This window comes from Telmatherina bonti, assembly GCF_933228915.1.
Source record: "Telmatherina bonti genome assembly, chromosome: 6".
Taxonomy (NCBI): Eukaryota; Metazoa; Chordata; class Actinopteri; order Atheriniformes; family Telmatherinidae; genus Telmatherina; species Telmatherina bonti.
The window spans coordinates 22,942,829-22,960,742 of record NC_136624.1 but is presented as its reverse complement, the minus strand read 5'-3'; the positions used below and the strand labels follow the sequence as shown (position 1 = coordinate 22,960,742).

The 17,914-nt window shown below is 39.8% G+C and overlaps 1 protein-coding gene across 1 annotated transcript; it reads right to left on the bottom strand.

The window, feature by feature from the left end:
- Nucleotides 1–245: 245 nt before the first annotated feature.
- Nucleotides 246–14,858, bottom strand: LOC306756903 (rho-related GTP-binding protein RhoA-D-like). The gene is made up of 5 exons (XM_079241822.1): nt 14,732–14,858; nt 8,036–8,193; nt 5,061–5,181; nt 4,529–4,659; nt 246–2,916 (listed from the first exon to the last, which is right to left on the bottom strand). Exons 2-5 carry the CDS (start codon nt 8,189–8,191, stop codon nt 2,743–2,745), a joined length of 582 nt encoding a protein of 193 aa, XP_079097948.1. The 5' UTR covers nt 8,192–8,193; nt 14,732–14,858; the 3' UTR covers nt 246–2,742.
- Nucleotides 14,859–17,914: the final 3,056 nt, after the last annotated feature.

Here is a 17,914-nt window from a genome sequence, read left to right as displayed (position 1 = left end):
TATGACTCAAAGTTCAGAAATCATGAATACTGTTGCAAACAAGACACTTTTCTACATGTCACATTTGAATTCAGATGCATTTTCACTGTTTACTCCAACTGCTTTTATTACCCTCTAAAAATAAAGTTGGCTTTTAGAATGTACATCATCATCTCTTATTCCTCGTATGGCACAATGTCCTGCAAACCTGATTTCACATAACGTACTTTAAAAACTCATCCTGTTAAACAGTCCGTTGTCTCAAAAATAGTTTAATGTTTATTTCAGATTACACATTCACTACAGCACTTTGTTTACAAAGCATTACAATGAGCTCTAATATAAATCTGGAAGCTTTATCATCTCATATTTCCAGGGAAAAGTGACAGAACACTGAGCAGAAGCAGTTTCCACAGACGTGTGCATGTTAGTGCTTGTGCATGTCCAATGTAAAGATCCAGGATTTTTCCCCATGCATGCTGTAAACACAAGCTGTGATTTTTTTTTAGCTGGAGGTTTATCTGCAAGCACAACAGCAGCATAGTACATGCTCTCAGGGATATGTTTACCAGTGGAGCCTCTGTTGCTCTACAGGAATGCTTTCTATCATTGCGCTGTGCTTCCAGCTGTGACAGCTAGTCCACCATCTTTGCTGAACTGGTTCCAAAGGCTTTCTTTGCAGTGAGCTTGTTGACACCTCTTGATGTCATGTCACAACTGTGAAACACCTAAAAAGGTCAATTTTAGTGATAAAAAAATCAGTTATAACTGTGTTCCTCTGCCTTAACATTGTGCTTGTCCAGAGCTAAAACATCGATCAACCATTTTAAAGTTATGACAGTATGTAGCTTGTATAATCAAAGTGCCCTCTACTGGGAAAGAAAAAAGAAAAAAAATCAACTCAGCTTTCCATTTAATCACTAAGTCAACATGTGCTCTGCTGGCAGGATTACATTTGCAAGACAGACAACAGTGTAACAGATACAGACCGAACCAGCTGGTATGTTTGCTTCTGGCATTTTAAGAAGGTAGCATGCAACATCAAAGGTTTTGTTTGGCCACAGTCCTTTCATAAACCTCCCTCCATGCAACCAGGGGACAAGTATAAATGAATGGGAAGAGCATGACCGAGGACAGTCAGAACATTATTAACTGAGTATTTGGAGAGGACATGTTGGCCTAAACTGGGAAGAGTCTGACATGTCTTAAAAGGCAAACGTAGCTACAAATTCAGAGTGAACTCCTGCTGATCTGGATCTTTTCCTTGAGACATAAAATACTGGATATTTGGCAGTTGTACAAGCTAAAAATTGAAGCAGGTTATGGATGGACACCCTGTGACACTGAGGAAATTTGTTACAATTTTGTGATTCGATTTATTGTTGCTAAACTTTCTAAAGTGAACTGGCATAACCCCCCTTCAAACGCTGAGACTGCATGTGTAAATGTTAATGCTGAGCCCTGTGTAAATTTTTTTATAAACCAATGACACACTGCTACTTTTCTAAATATTGGGAGAAGCAAGTTTTGCCAAACATGTCAGGAAGTTTGCTCTTTACTTTGTCAGCCAGAATCAGGTCGGCCTACAGCAGCCAGTCAGTCTGGTTTGGGAGGGAACAACTAAAGGCACGCCAGAACAGAGAAGGCACCAGGGAACAAAACAAACAAAAAAAAAAACCCCACACTGCTCAGTCACATGGCTTCTCTCAGCCATTAAGAATGTTGTCTGGCTGGAAATGTGCAACAAGCTAACATGACATGATTTCCACAACTGGGCTAACCCGTCAAACATTACAATTCCAACAGTGGGTGTGAGAGACTCACTTAAATAGCAGCAGCAGCAGCAGAAGAAGAGCTGAACTCAGTGACTCATAATAAACAAACAAGCCTTCGTTTCCGCATTGTTTCTCTCTCTGCTGCGTCATCTCCCTGGTTGGTCCTGACAGCTATTGTGCATAGTTTAGTCATATTAGTCTGTGTCTCCACTGGCTACTTCTCTACTTCTACCCCCACTGCCTAGGTCCACTGCACAGATCAGTAAGAGTTACGAGGGGCACCGACTGGACAGCTTCCTTCTGTGTGATCATTACTAGCAGAAGCATCTGCCATCTTCAATACGAGGGGACTAAAAATGTTGAATTCAAAGGGAGAAAGTGGGTGTTCCCTGCCTACGAAGATGACTCAAGCAACCATTTGTTAAGCTTGAGCAGTTGTTGCTGGAAGTGAAAGTCTTAAATCAGGCTTTGCTCAGGTTTCATGACAAACACAATGTGTAAAATGACAATACAACAAGGAGGACCTCAGCTGACCAACAAAGATACAGAGGTGGTGGAGTACAATTTTAGAAAAGAAAGTAGCTCTCATGGCCACCTGCTATGATGGCTGCTACGATCATAGAGCTTGACTGTTTACACATGACCTCACTTGCGGTGACTTTATGCCAAGATGCTGCTCACTCCAACAGTATTGCATACATAAATGTGCACCTACCACACCCCTGTTACCTTACAAATATAAAGAGAAAAAAAAAGACTAAGGAACAAAAGCAACGAATGAGTTAGAAACATCAATTCTTAATCATAATTGTAATATAGACAAGTCCTCCTGTATTCGGTTTGTTTGCGTTCAATTCATCGGTCCATCTGTCTGCAAGAAATACGCGATACAGTACAAAGATCTATTTGGTCGTAGGTCTGTCCTTTTTGTGTGTCTTGCTTTTCTTCTATTGGTCGGTTAAAGTCGTGGTGTTTGGTTCAGGACTCTTCACAGCAATGTGCAACCGCCTCTCTTCCTGTGCTTTCGGACCTGAAGCGCTGCTCTAGTGGCCATTTCAAACACTTGCCGCACGCCGTCCTTCGTCTTGGCAGAGCACTCCAAGTAGCCAAAAGCACCGATCCTGCCCGCCATGTCTCTGCCTTCTTCTGTCTTCACCGGCTCCTGCAGGGGTAAGATCAGGGATTGTTACTCAGGTTTAGCCTCTGACATTAGAAAATTCCTGTTGTCCTTTATTTAAAAAAAAAAAAAGTATCAAAGAAATTTTTTGTCAAACCCAAACATGTAAAATGAATGTTTTTGGTTTGTTTTGTTTTCCCCCACTGTCCATAAACCAGGCCATCTATCTGGAAATGTTAAATTCTTTTTCTTGCAATAGTATGTTTGAAAGAAGGAAAAAGAAATAGATAATGCAATTTTCAATGTAATTTGCTATTTTTCTGAAGAACACTTAAACACTGTCTGCTTGTGATAAACGAGCTGTGTCTGTTTGACGGCATAAAACCTAAAACACTTGAATTGATGACTTAGTGCTCCTCTTTGTCAAACAGTCCCTGAATTCTGCAGAAAGGAAAAGCTGACGGTGGTGTCTGAAAGAGCTGCAGAGCTTTGTCAACATGTTCCCATTATCAGGACCTGGAGACAGACAGAACGGGCAGCAGTGGCATTCAGTGACAGAGTTAACCAATCTGCGGTTGCTATTATAGCTTGACTAAAAGGCCAGTGAGAGCCTTTCAGACCTCCGGCATTGTTTCCTGGGGCAACTTAACTCTTAGTGGCACGAGAAAGAATAAAGGAAACACGGTGGGGTTTTTATTTTAAATCAAGTTTATAAAGTGTGTCACGTCTAAATGTGTCCCCTTCCTGGCTCTTTTCTGTGACATTTTGAGAGGACAATCTGACGAGGTCGGGCAAAGTTACACGAATGACCCAAATGTATGAGGACCACATGGTCTGGTCTATTAATGGCAACTCAGGCCTGTTTGCATGATATTTAGTTAAACATGAAGCCATCAGTCTGGCAACTTCAACGCTGCATTTGTCTTAGCTTGTGTTAAATAAATAGCACAATGACATATTTAGTATTGGAGATTGTATTTACTTAAAGAGACCTGACAAGGACTAGAGAATCAGACGATAACCTAACATTACTGGGTTTTTTTGGGTTTTTTTTTTTTTTTTTTTTTTACAATAACTTTGAAGTACATCATTTTCTTGTTTTTAATTCTCAGGTATGTTCTTCTATCTGAGCCTAGACCTAGAAGGAAAGAGGAGGCTGGATGCCACGTTTCTGAGCTGCTGTGCTGTTTCTTGAGTGCTCAAATTGTTTAAATGGAACGTCGTAAATCAAATTTTATTGTCTGAAGGCACATCGCTCTTTCATTCCTTCTAGAATTGACCCAGAAAACACCATCACAGGCCTGATGTAGTAAATATTTATTGAGCAGAGTGACCATATACAAAGGGACTCAGGGATTCATGCTTGAGTATATACAGTAGACAGGAGATGAAATCTTGTAAACATGGGGATGGATTCTACTTTTCTAAACACACTGCTAGTGTGTATGTGTGTGTGTGTGTGTATATATATATATATATATATATATATATATATATATATATATATATATATATATATATATATATATATATATATATATATCAGTCAGATAACAAGTTAAACAGTTTGAAAAGTTTTAACCTTGCTCGTACTTTCCGACCCCTGGAGCCTGTGACATTAATAGATGTCGACCGTGTCTGACTGCCCCCTCCATACCTGCTTCATTTTTGCTAGCTCTCGCCGTGTGTGGTCATCATTCCTCAGGTCCTTCTTATTCCCCACCAGGATAATGGGGACATTGGGACAGAAGTGTTTCACCTCGGGAGTCCACTTCTCAGGGATATTTTCTGTCCCAGGAGAGAAAAGAATTGAGCTGAAATACTTGAGCGGAAGAAGGAAGGGAGGGGTGGGGCTGGGAAAAAAAAAAAAAAGAGGGGCAGCAGTGCAGAGTCATGGTGCAGAACACTTCTCATGATGGATTGCTCTGCAGACTGCTAGGGGCAGAGATGTTTTTAGCTGCACTGATCCTTGTTCCCACCAAGTCCATTTACGTATTTAAGCTGATGTGACCAAATATCCTGAGGTAATATCACGTTAATAAACTTCCATTGATATATCATCATATCTGCTGTCATGCCAGTTGGGTTTTCCCCAATCCAGACTGACTTATTGTTTTTTGGGTTTTTTTTTTCCCTTTCTTTTTAAAATCAACAGCATGCAAATCAAATGTTTTAACAGAATTAATCACCTAAACTGTCTGGGCTGTCAATGGAGAAGCACATGAGAATGACATCTGTGTCGGGGTAGGAGAGAGGCCTCAATCTGTCGTAGTCCTCCTGACCTGCAGTATCCCACAATGCCAACTCCACCTGAGGAATAAAGAGTCATGAAAAAAGTACACAAACATAAACACATTTCCTTACAAATAATAAATCTTTTTAAATTATTTACGATAATACAATTTATTAATTTGTAGAGATTTCAAAATTATTCAAATGGATCCATTTTGAAGGCTAGAAAAATAATTACATAATGTTTCCCATTGAATAGCCATGTCATTCAGTTCCCAAGCCATGTCTTTGGTGCCATGACTGTACAATGACGTATGAATCCTGATGCCTCAGAGTTAATTTCCCAAAGGCCAGTGCTTTACGTAGGGGGAAATAAATAATGTTAATGTTGCCTGACTTGGAACCATCATGACCCCGGGCTACCAGTACCTTGCATCTTGATCGTAACATGTGATTCATTTGTTTTTACCTCTCTACAATACATCCCTGTTTGTAGAAATTTGGTGTGTGGACATTACTATGTCATTCCCACAGCAGCTCTGGCCTAAGCAGAACTTCATAAGACCCTTGTATTGCAAGTATGATGGAAATTAACTTTGGGACTGGTTTCATCTCATCACACCGCTGATTAATTCATTTAGGAAGATTAGCGAGCATCAAACCAGAAACCTTCTGCTCCTGCAGAGCTATTAACAGCCAGTCTTCCCAGGAGTCTGCTCTTTAGCTGACTCACCAATTGCAGGGAAAGAAAGGAAAACTTTCACAAATTTTTAAGACTAAAACTTGACTGAATGAGGGTAAATTCCTATATGCCCACTGAGGGCACAAGAATCAGTCAACAGCCCTAAAATAGAGTTTTGCTGAGGCGGAGAGGGGGAGGTGGCCGAACACTGGTGAGACTTTGTGAGTAACTAGATCATTATGTTCCCACTGGACTTGCTGTAAGCTGCAGACTTTGGGGAGTAAAGAAAAAAAAACAACTATTTATAGAATCTGCCCAGTCCACTGAAGGTGTGAGAAGAAAATGTTCTCCATCTCTAGAGGGGATTCTCATTTAAAGGCAGAACACAAATACAATCCAGCTGGCTGTAGAAGAGACCATTTCTTATAGGACAGCAATCCTCGAGAGAGAAACACAAGGACACACACTCCTGTTCTCCCAAACAAACCCCCTCCCCGGACCGATGTTCATCATGAAGTCCTAACTTTATATTTCCTATAAAGACTGCAACGCTTAACCCCTCCCTGCCTTCCGTCCATGTAAAAGCAGCCAGGACAAGAACAGGAAATGAAAGACTTATCAGGAAGGTGCAGGACGAGGGTCCTGAGGGAGGGAGGGGGATTGCCAGGAGACATCCCTGTTCCCTGTCTGTACAGGAAGTCAGGAAGTAGAGTCATTTCCTGTTTTGCCAAGATGTGATCCTGCAGCGGTAGTCAGATCAAGAGAACAAAAGCCTTTGACATAACAAGCCATCTGCAGCTGAGACTCAACCCACACCGACCATCTTCCAATGGGTCGAATTCAAGACGTCACATACTCTCTGGAGTGGGACGACTGAAAATACACCCCGCTTGGTTTCATAACGCCACCGAAAGCTAAACCTGCCTTTTCCAAACAGCAATTATCCAGGCATGACCAGTCGGCACTCATGATTCAGCAGTGTAAAAATACATAAATGATGCTGGAAACAGTCAGTGTTGTTAACATTTCTGGGTAACTCATTCATTCCTAACACAAATAACCCAAAAAAAAAAATCCAAATTTGGTTTTGTTTGTTTGATTTGTATTTGTTTTGTGAGGTCACAAGTAATTAAAAGTAATCTTCATGCACCATCACTAATTTCATTTTTAGAACAGCGGCGTGCTAAGATTAAACCTGAACCCCCCCCCATTTTATATCCTAGCAACTAGCAAGCGAGCGACACCCTGGACAGGCCGCCAGTTCGTAGCAGGGCCAATACAGAGACAAACAACCACAAAATTTAGAGGGACAAATGAACCTAAACTGCATGGTCGTGGTATGGATCTTTAGATGGTGGGATAAAGCTAGAGTATCCAGAGAGAATACACACTAACATGGGGAGTACATACAAACTCCACACAGAAAGGCGCCTGTTTGAATCCCCCCCCCCCAGTCAAGGTTCACACCAGCAGTCTAACCACACCACCGTGCAGCCCTAAACCTGAACCCGTGCTTGCTAACTCGCCACCTAACCAAATACACCTGCAACAGATGGACTTTGAGCCAGCCTGCCTTGGCTGCAGGCTGGTAATGACACCCTTTATGAATGGTATTAATTATTCATTGCCACTTCAAGCACCAACAGGGGTTTCATTTTGATTTAAACCACCTTTTTTCCCTGAATTTAGTTTAGTGAAACAACACCTGCGTCATCTTTGTGTCGCACAACAGATTTTTTCCATCCCATTATAATCCGCTTAGTCATGCGCTGATGTCAATATTAACGATGTTGACAATGTCGATATTAAGTGCGAAGATATTTGATTACACTGGAAGGGGAACTATGGTCCACACAACACCACAGTTTGGTAAACATGAACCAATATGAGTCGCTGTTGTAGACAAACATATGTGGATGTTTATGGTTAGATTAGTAGGTTAAGACATGCAGTTTGTAAAGGAAATGAGGATATAATTCCCTCAATGGCCCCTACGTTCCACATCATTGTGGGCTGTTTGCTATTTTTGTTGCAATCTTTTTGTCCTCAAATGTTCCCATGATACCCTGCCCCCAACAGGAAAGTGCTCACTTGGATAAATTTACAACACTGTGACTGTTAACTGTGCAGTAAAGCAATGTAGAGGTTGATAGAAATAGCAACAGAAAACATTTGTGTATATACTTTAGATCAGAAATGAAAAAAAAAAAAAAACCCAAAAAACTGCTGTGATCAGCTAGTCGTACAAACCTGTTTCCCATCAACTTCAATATCCGCAATGTAGTTCTCGAACACTGTTGGGACGTACACTTCAGGAAACTGGTCCTTGCTGAAAACAATGAGAAGACAAGTTTTCCCACAGGCTCCATCTCCAACAATCACCAGCTTCTTCCGAATGGCTGCCATTTCTGCAGGGAGAAGTACAAGGATACTTTCAGCACTGACATCTAACTGACAGCAATGCATCACATCACACCTAAGGGTGTTTGATGTGCATGTTGTTGTTGTTACAGCCAACTGTCACAGATACAGACATCCTAATGCTAAACTGCCAATATAAAGCAATGAGACAGAAGGGAAACATAGGAAGGATGCTGAGAAAAGTGAACTGTGCCATCAGGCTTCTTCTCTGTACACTTTGTTCCCCTCAGTAACACGTGAGGAGGAGAAAAGTGTACAGGAAATTAGTGCAGCTGGTGAAGCACACTGTATTTGACTGTGTACTAAAGAATACACAACCCTATTTTGTCTTTGTTGTGTGATTGGGGGTTGTGAGTATGCATGTACATGAAACTAGAAGGATAGACAAATCTATGAATTCAGACTAAAAGAGATTACGCAACAGCCAAAATAGCTGCACTTTTCATAACCTAGCTTCTTGTACAGAAAATGCAACAAAACATACACAGCATGAGTATGAAGGAGTGATTTCCATTATCTTTACTGATCAGCTCGACCGTGTTTTGATGATTTAAGTAAATCTATGCTGTGATGGACTGGCGAGCTGTCCAGGGTGTACCCTGCCTGTCGCCCAAAGCCGGCTGGGATAGGCTCCAGCTTCCCCGCGACCCTGAATTGGATTAAGTGGTTCGGAAAATGAATGAATGAATGAAGTAAATCTATGAAGGTGTTTCTTTCATTATCAATTACATCTTTTAATCATTGGGGATTTGATGATGCTATCGGTTGTGGTTTTGCAAGAATGTCTGATGATTAAGTAATTTGTACTTTACTGTACAGATGAACAAACTGTCAAAGTAACTGAACATTCCTGCAAATTTCCGAGGGCAGAGGACTGGTTTAGCTGGTGCGCGTACAGGCTGCGTGTTAGCGGTGCAGCTGATGGATGAGATAGAGCCATGCTGCCTGGAAGCAGCTGTGCATATAGTCATTTGACTCCACACCTCATCTACTTTCTGCCAGACAGTCTTGACAGCAATTCTCTTCACGAGGGCATTCACTTATAGGAGAAATTCATCTTCCCGTCCTGCAGGCAAAACTTAACTTGTGCCCACTCCAATGCCCACTTTTAATCACTGCTGCTCAGATTCATAGCAACAGAGGTACTTTTATAACATGAAACTTTACATTTCATGTAAAATTATGTGAAGTTTTCTGCATTGTGGCCTCAGTTTTAATGAATAAATATTGCACAATGTGTAATATGACCTGTATTGTAATTTATCCCTCATCTTAAAACCTGTTAAGATCCTTTCTCAGCTCAGACTTTATTTACTGATTAGTATTTCAGAAGGGAGTCTGAAATCTTTCAGGCCTTTGCAAAAGTATAACCATTAAGATATTAGCAGCCACTGTCTTATAATCATAAGAAAAAAAATCCAAAATGTGGATATTTTCTGTTAAATTTTTCATATGGAGGGCAAATAATATGGACTTGATTATCAACATGCATGTTTATACATTCTGCCTAAAAACGGTTAAATAAATCTAAATCGATTACATTTTATAAATAAATGGTTTCAGCAAAAAACACAAAGAATGAGTTAAAAATGAATATATTTCAACGCTCAATTCAACCAGTAGAATCACTGGAATGACCAGTCTGTTGTAAGACACGTAAGCAGGTAATCCTGAATGGTTACAGCATTCACTTAAGCTGCATTTTAATCAACAAAAACTTTTTTTCTTTAAAGGGGACATCTAACGGGAGCAAATGGATGAGTGATGTGGAAGATGATGGGCTCAAAGTTGGACAAGTCAGAAACAACAGCATGGAACTGTGAAAACAATCCACTTCCTGTTCTGTCGAGTCCTGGGAGGAGATTTTGGCTGCTGGTCGGTGTGGAGAGTGACAGCAGAGCTGGAACCCAGAAAGAGCAGCCAGAGGCAATGCAAGACATGCATGACCATGCGCCTGCTGACTCAAACATGCATACACACCAGCACAGCTTCTCCGTTCCACCTGAAAAATGAGATTTTTCTTTGTGCCAGTGATATTGGGAGTCCACGAAGGAACATGTTGACATATTGGCAAAGGGAAATTGTGCATGAAAATGCCCTATATATAGTCACCATCTGTGCTGAACACTCAGGTTACCTGTTACAGATGCTCTCAATTAACAGACTAATGGATCCTAATGAGACAATGACCTTAAAAAGGAAATTTAAGTGATGGTTGGTAGTGACACATGTGGGGCATTTGGACTAAAAGCCCTTAAAACTTAACTGCTCTGAGCTTCTCTCTCTCTTTTTTTTTTTTTTTTTCTTCTTCTTCTTCAAGGACCTTAAAGATCATTTAAGCAGAGGGTCTTTTGCAGTTCCACTGTGGTCCGAAGCACAGGGCAGATTAAACTAATTAAGTCAGCTGAGGTGTGAAATGTATCTCCTTGCTGGGATGTTGGGGAGTCAGTGCTGGTCAGAGCATCCTAAACCAAACAGTCATACCAGGACATGTGCATCATCTGCATTTACAATAAAACTATAAGTGGTGCAAATTTTAGCAAGTTGTACAACAGGCTAAGAAGTATTTCATTTAAAGATCTGTCTCATCTTTTAAATGGGAGAACTTGTACAACTGGTGGCTGACTAAATACTTTTTTGTCCCACTGTATGTCCCACCTGAGCTTGAACTTGTAAATGTTGTCCAACAATCAGAAATTTACAGCTGACTGCTCTGATTCATTGCCTTTTTCTTTTGTCTCTTACACACACGTATAAAAGCCTTACGCTTCTTTATGCAACTAATACATGAGGAACACAACTTATCTGCAACCAGTAGATGTAAATAAACATAACTCACTTGAAAGACTCAAAGGCTACTACAAAGAGCCCAATGTGTAAACTGATCTCCAAACCAGCCAATCTGTTCAAGCATCTACCTGATGAACCCAAACAAGTCTCATCCCCCATTCTCACAACCCAAAAGCTCCACATGGGTCCACATCCACCTCAAAAAGTCCCATAACCAAACCCCAAAGGAAACACAATATGAAAAGAAAAACTGGTGTAGTGGAATGATCCATCCTTGCACCATTGAGTACGAAAGCAGGCGAGTTAAAGCTGTAAGACGCATGGAGGCATAAAGAAAACCTGATCCAAACATAACATTAAAATGCAAAGAAAAGCCATGCAGCATTACTTCGTACAACCATTTGCCTGGGGTTAATGAACACACCACCTCCATCTCTCCTCCTCTAAGGTTTCCTGAGGCTTAAGGGCAACCAGGAGTTATGCAACGAGCTGAGCAGTTTGCACAGAGTAGAGTGTTACCCTGACCAATGAGGTGAGCTGCCTTTTGGTTCTCATGTGAGTTTAATATCAACAACAATGTTAAGCATAGACAAGCATTCGACAAATAAAAGGCCTGTTGTTTCTGCAGATGCTGACTTTGTTGTTCTGCCATCCTGCAAACATTTTACAGGAAATGAGCTCGAGCAGGATTGTGATGCTCGCTTAACAGGCTTTAAAGGGCTGCACCTCTGTTTCTGGTATAAAACAAAACCAAACATCACTGCTCTCACAAAGCTCAGAGGAAATGATCAGTTTACAACAAAACTGAAAAGTTAAGGTCTTTTAATGTTTTACCACAATAAGAACTTTTCTATGCCAAAACTCAACATATTCCCCAAGGTTAGGGTCTGTTTTTGACCTTAGAAAAGAAAGAAACATTTAAATTTGTAGGTATGAAAAAGGAAAAGAAAATCTGCTGCACTTTAGCCAACCAGTCTAAGAAATGGGGCAAAGTTCAAAAACCTACTCAGGCTGTGGCTGAAAATTAGCAGACAGCCAAAGACACCAGCTGTCTACGCCGCCTTCACTCAGTCTCAAAGAATCTCTTCTGACTAAATCTGACAGCCTGCAGCAGACAGACATCAAACATTTGGTGACTATGAAAATCACCCCACTGCAAGTCTTGTGTCTGTCTCGGATCTTCAGTCTGTCTCAGATCTGATATTCATGGGTTAGACGTAGAATTTCCTGAGTTTATGCTGTGAAAATAAACCAAACTGAAATGTGAGTGCAACGCCGTGACCCAACTCTCGTAGGAGCCTATAGAGACGCTCACATCAGCTCCTCTCATTCTGCAGATGCATGTCACAAACACACCAGCTCTTTGAAAATCGTGACTCTCGCCGAGTCATGATTTTACTGGTACACCCATGGAAATGATCAGATGTGTTGGACACCTCAAGAAATGAGATTGTGTGTGATCTCTCTTGAAGCTGTATTATGAGGTATTTGCTCATTCACATTTTTCATTTCTAAACTAAATAAATAAGATTATCCATGTGTGGCAGTGAGCTTTAAAGGCTAAAATTGATGCTTCTGGGGAATGGGTGACTTAATTTTTGCCGATACCATTTATGACCTTTTTTTTTTCCAAATGAATTTTTTATCAGTTGAAATAAGTCCCAATAAAGTTCAATTTGACCTTGACTGAGGCCATTATCTCATTAAAAAGCATTCATTGACTCATACTGATGAAATGCTAATGATATAATGCAGCCTTTTTTTATGTCTTGTTAAAGATATGATAAAAACAACTTATCTGGCTGCCATGTCTGTTGGTAAACCTGAAGCTGTAATCACCTTGTACCGATACTGACATAACTACAGGACATAACAGCACCATGTCAAGTATGAAAACTTAACATGGCATATTTAAAGTTTGGTTTTTCAGTTTTTGAATCAATTAAACTGGGTTTTAGAGGTGTTGGTAGCCAGAATATTATTTTTAAGATGAGCCAGGCTAGCTTTTCTATAAACTACTACAACTACTGCTAAACTACGCTTGTGTGTCTTTCTTTTTTCTTCTTTTTGAATGACACAGTAAGCAAGAATAGGATTTTTATAGCTTCCTCGATGCAATGACCAAGTCAGGCCACTGACCAGTTTCAAACGAATGACCCAGCTTCTGCTCTGCTTCAAGGCTGCTTTAGAGGCCATGATGTTAAAAATACACAAGACAAGCACTCCTCTTGAAGCCTGTTGAGAGGAAGTAGGACAAAACAAGGGCAGAAAGTTGGCCGGTGTCGTCCGGAGCAGGATGACCAGGCACAAAGACAGAGAATGCAATGTGTGGCTTTGAGTGAACAGACACCTCATCGTTCACTTCTGTTCAACAACTCCAGTCATGAGCCAACAATAGAAGACGACAGGCAAGTTAAGACGATCCAACCAGGTTTTTCCAGCCTGAGTACTGCTGTTCCTCTGGGAAACGGCAACTGCAGGGCTCGATTACATATTATTTTCAATATTGAATAACTGCCTTATATATTTCTTCAAACATTTTATTGATCGTTAGGTCTGCGGCACAAAAAAATAGTGAAAAATATCTACTGCACTGTGTTTCCCCTGCTGCTTGTCATGTGTGACTAGTGATCCCAAAAATAAATAAATAAAAAAAACTCTGGGAAACAAAAAAAAAAAAAATCTAATTTTATTTTAAAAAAATAAATAAATAAAAAAATTAAAAAAATCAACTCAAGGTAAGTTTTTGGCTCTAACATTCACTGTTCTGGTCAAGCAATGGTCAGCTGACTGAATGATAAGCTGGTAAATCTCAATAAGACCGACAGTAATCATTAAGGTAATTTTTAAAACATAAGTTTCCAACACAAAATATCCCAGTTTATAGGCTGTGCTTCTGATTTTGTTTTCAACCATCTTGTCTTTTCATTTACAACAATTACAGACAAGCTTCTAAAACTGCACCAGAAGTTAATCTGAAGTCTGAATTATAAGCTCAACAAAAGAGTTAAGCACTGACCTCCGTGGTGTTTCTCTCTCTCTCTCTTTTTTTTTTAAAAGTTTAATTATATCGATTAATTAACCGATTCATGATGTGTACTGTAGCTTCAGCTTTGTACTTTCGTATTTCTTTGTGATAAGTTCTCGGTTTCATTTATAACAGTTTGAAAAACAGAAAGGCATCTTTCATAAGTTTTTTTTAACAAAAAAAAAAAAAAAAGAAAAACAACTTATCCTTCAGCGACAATAGGAAACTGAGTAATCGACTTAATCCGAATAACTCTCCAGAAATTTGTTTTGTTCGTTTTTGTTTAACAGAATATCAACAAACTAAGAAGATGATTTTGCGCAAAAGCTTTTTAAACTCAAAATGAAAGTCTCAACAAGTAAATTAAATGTTCCCAGGAAGAGAAATACCTCATTAGGAGATTTGGACATTTGCCATGAGGAGTCTGTTATCGAGGTCGTTGCACTTGGACAGACTGTACATGATGACGGGATCTGATCTGCTGCTGCTACTAATGAAGAGTCAACAGTTGTACTTAAACGCAACCTCTAAACAACCACAAATCACCACCACACTATGGTTTAAACTGTAACCCAAGGAGGGCGGAAAGGCAAATAATAGTAACAGGACAAGCAGCCACCTTGTTCTTTGAACAAAGTAGGCGAGCTTAGAGTTAATTAGATAAATGAGAGCGTTTAGTTAGACTTCAGTCTCCGTCCCACAGTTACCTGAAAGCAGCCGGATGAGAGGTTTGTAGAAATGTCAATCCTTGCTCGCCCTTTTTCTTCTTCTTGGTTTCGCTTGATCGTCACCGTCACACACATACAAAGACTTCTTGCTGCAGTGTTCGCTAATTACACAGCGAGAGCTGAAAAACTGGGCAAGCGAGCAAAGACCCTCCCACTGGCACCAGCTACAAGTTAAGCTTTGCTAACAGGCTACAACTTCCGGTTAGAATTTCCAAAATAAGTTACATCAGAACCTTTCATTAATTATGCAAACATGTAAACATGTTATACTGCTTCAGATATTCCTCCCATTTTATTTAAATACTTTAAATGTTATTATTTCGTCATTATTGTCTTGTCAGTTTTTTTTCATTTATTCATTCATTCATTTATTTATTTATTTATTTATTTATTCATTTAGTTAGTTTGTTACTGTCACGGTTTGAACTTTGTGTTGTCTCTTTATCTCCTGGTTCCCTGTTTTAGTTAGTAGTTTTGTTCCCTTGTGTATTGTCTCCCATTGTGCTTCCTTTTAATCGGCACACCTGGTTTTGATTTTCTGATTTATTTAACCTGTTCCTTGTTGTTCCCTCAGTGTATTTATACCCCTTGGTTTGTGTTCTCAGGGCTGGTGCATTGCTCGTGTTTGCTACGTGTTTGTTTAGTTCTTTATGAATAAAGAAGTCTTGGTTCTTCATCGAGCCACATTGTCTCGCATTTGGGTCCACACTGCCACCAGCACCTTGACAAGCTAGTTAATTAGGTAGTTATCTATTTGTTTTTTGTTTTTTTAACTACATGGTTAATTTATTTAGTTTTTATCTGTTGTCTGTAATGATGTAGATTTTTAGATGGGTTAGAGGTATCTACAACTAAATCTGCAACTAGCAGTTCTTCAGTTGTACGGCTTGTTTCTGAAATTACACGTTCTTCACAAAGGCTCAAATATTAATTGCGCCTTTAATTTGTTGGCAGTTCGCCTGCATATTTATAATGCACTTTTTATGGTTTGGAACATTAGACTATGTTGCTTAAAATAAACGGCATGTCCATCTTTTCAGAAGTGCAGGCAAAGGTTAGTTCTTTTATTTTAAAGCTGAAACCCATAGTTCCGGTTTTGCTATTATTAATGCTAGTTAACTTGACACTAGTGCTGCAGGACTGGCTGGAGTCACCCAGGATCCCCCCCCCCCAGACAAAGATGACATCATCTGTAGTACAAGAACACTCATGCAACAGGAGGGATGGGTGTGGATAACCAGTTAAACCTGAAACATTACAAATAAATTAATAACAGGCTCTTTCTTTTACGATTAATGAAATTGTTCACACCAGATAAAATGTTTAAAGTTGTAGTTTTTTATTCTTATGTAATACTGTAGCAAATGTGGAAATGCAGCACAAAAATGAGTGACTATAAACAGTACTGACAAATATAAATCATGTTTGATCAAACACTCAAGGCTTTGGGAGGCAACCTGTATTGTATATTGTGGTAAAGGCTCTTTGGGTGGTCTACTAAAGGCATTGCCTCCAGAGCTGTGGACATGGACTGTAGCCTTCCTCTGGGTGGCAGTTCCTATAGTGGGTTGTCTTGGTTCTGTTCTTCTGCTGGTTCTTCAGTTCGGTCCTGCAGTAAAAAGCAAAATGGGCAAGAAACAGTTATGAAAATCAAACAAAAAAATCTAAAAAAAAAAAAAGAATAGGACTAAAGATTTAAGTTTAAGACATAAGGTTGTGTGTATGAGATGGAGGTCAGGAGCACTGGTGCACCACAAGGAACTGTACTCTTGCCATTCCTCTTCACACTGTACACCTCAGACTTCCAGTACAAGTCCTGTCATCTGCAGAAATACTCTGATGACTCTGCAGTTGTGGGGTGTATCAGTGATGGACAAGAAGCAGAGTACTGAGAACTGGTCAGTCAGTTTGTTAAATGGTGCAGTGACAATCATCTTATATTAAATACCAGCAAAGCAAAAGAGATGATTGTTGACTTCAGGAGGAACAAGAATAAACAAAGCACTGTTTCCACCCTGAGAGAGGAGGTGGAGGTGGTGGAGGAATACAAGTATCTTGGAGTTTAGCTGGACAACAAACTGGACTGGAAATGCAACACTGAATACATCTACAAGAAAGGTCAGAGCAGACTGTACTTCTTAAGGAAGCTGAGATGGTTTAACATCTGCACCAAGATGTTGCATATCTTCTATAAGTCTGTTGTGGAGAGTGCAGTCAGCTTTGCAGCCATCTGCTGGGGTAGTAGCATCAGAACCAGAGACTTGAAGAGAATCAACAAACTGATCAAGAAAACTGGTTCTGTGCTTGGAGTAACTCTGGAGCCGCTGGAGCTGATTGTCCAAAGAAGAATGCTGCACAAGCTGATGAAGGTGATGGAGGATTCTTCACAACCTCTCCACAACACAGTGATGAGACAACAAAGTGTGTTCAGTGACAGGCTTCTTCAGGTCCGATGTAAGACTGAAAGACACAGAAGATCATTCCTCCCAGCAGGCATCAGCATCTGGAACAAGACCTCCTCAGATTAATTGTTATTATATACTACAATATTGAATTTCCCTTTGGGGAATAATAAAGTATTTTTCATTTCATTTGAGGAGCGACCCATATCCAAATGGCTCCTTTTGGCATAACACAGCAGCCAGACCATCCTTCTGCTGTCATGATGCTGGACAGGACAGGTTTTTTACAAAAAAAAAAAAAAAAAAAAAAAAGCGAATCGAAATACTCTATGATCAATACAACCTTAGCTCCACTTCACTGATTTACCTTATATTTTATAATTCTCTCCTAAAGAAATCAAATCTGTAACACAGTCATAATTTTGAATGTGTATAGAACCATTCTTAAAAAAAGTGATAGATTTCAAAAGGAAAATGATCTCCTCCTGTTTTTTGTTTAATAAAAAAAGGATGTCATGGTATTTATTTCTCTTCTGTCGCCTTAATAGTTTTTGGAAACGAGGAAGGAAGATTAAAAGTCAGCAAACAGCTTCAGAGAAGAAAAGTTAAAAACAAATGAGAAAGCCAGAAATCTTGGTGTAGTCCTGGACTCAGACCTGAATTTCAGCGGTCAAGACTTTTACAATTTTCAGAACATTTCAAAGTTTAAAGGACTAATGTCTCACCAGGATTTAGAAAAAAAATATCCATGCATTTATTT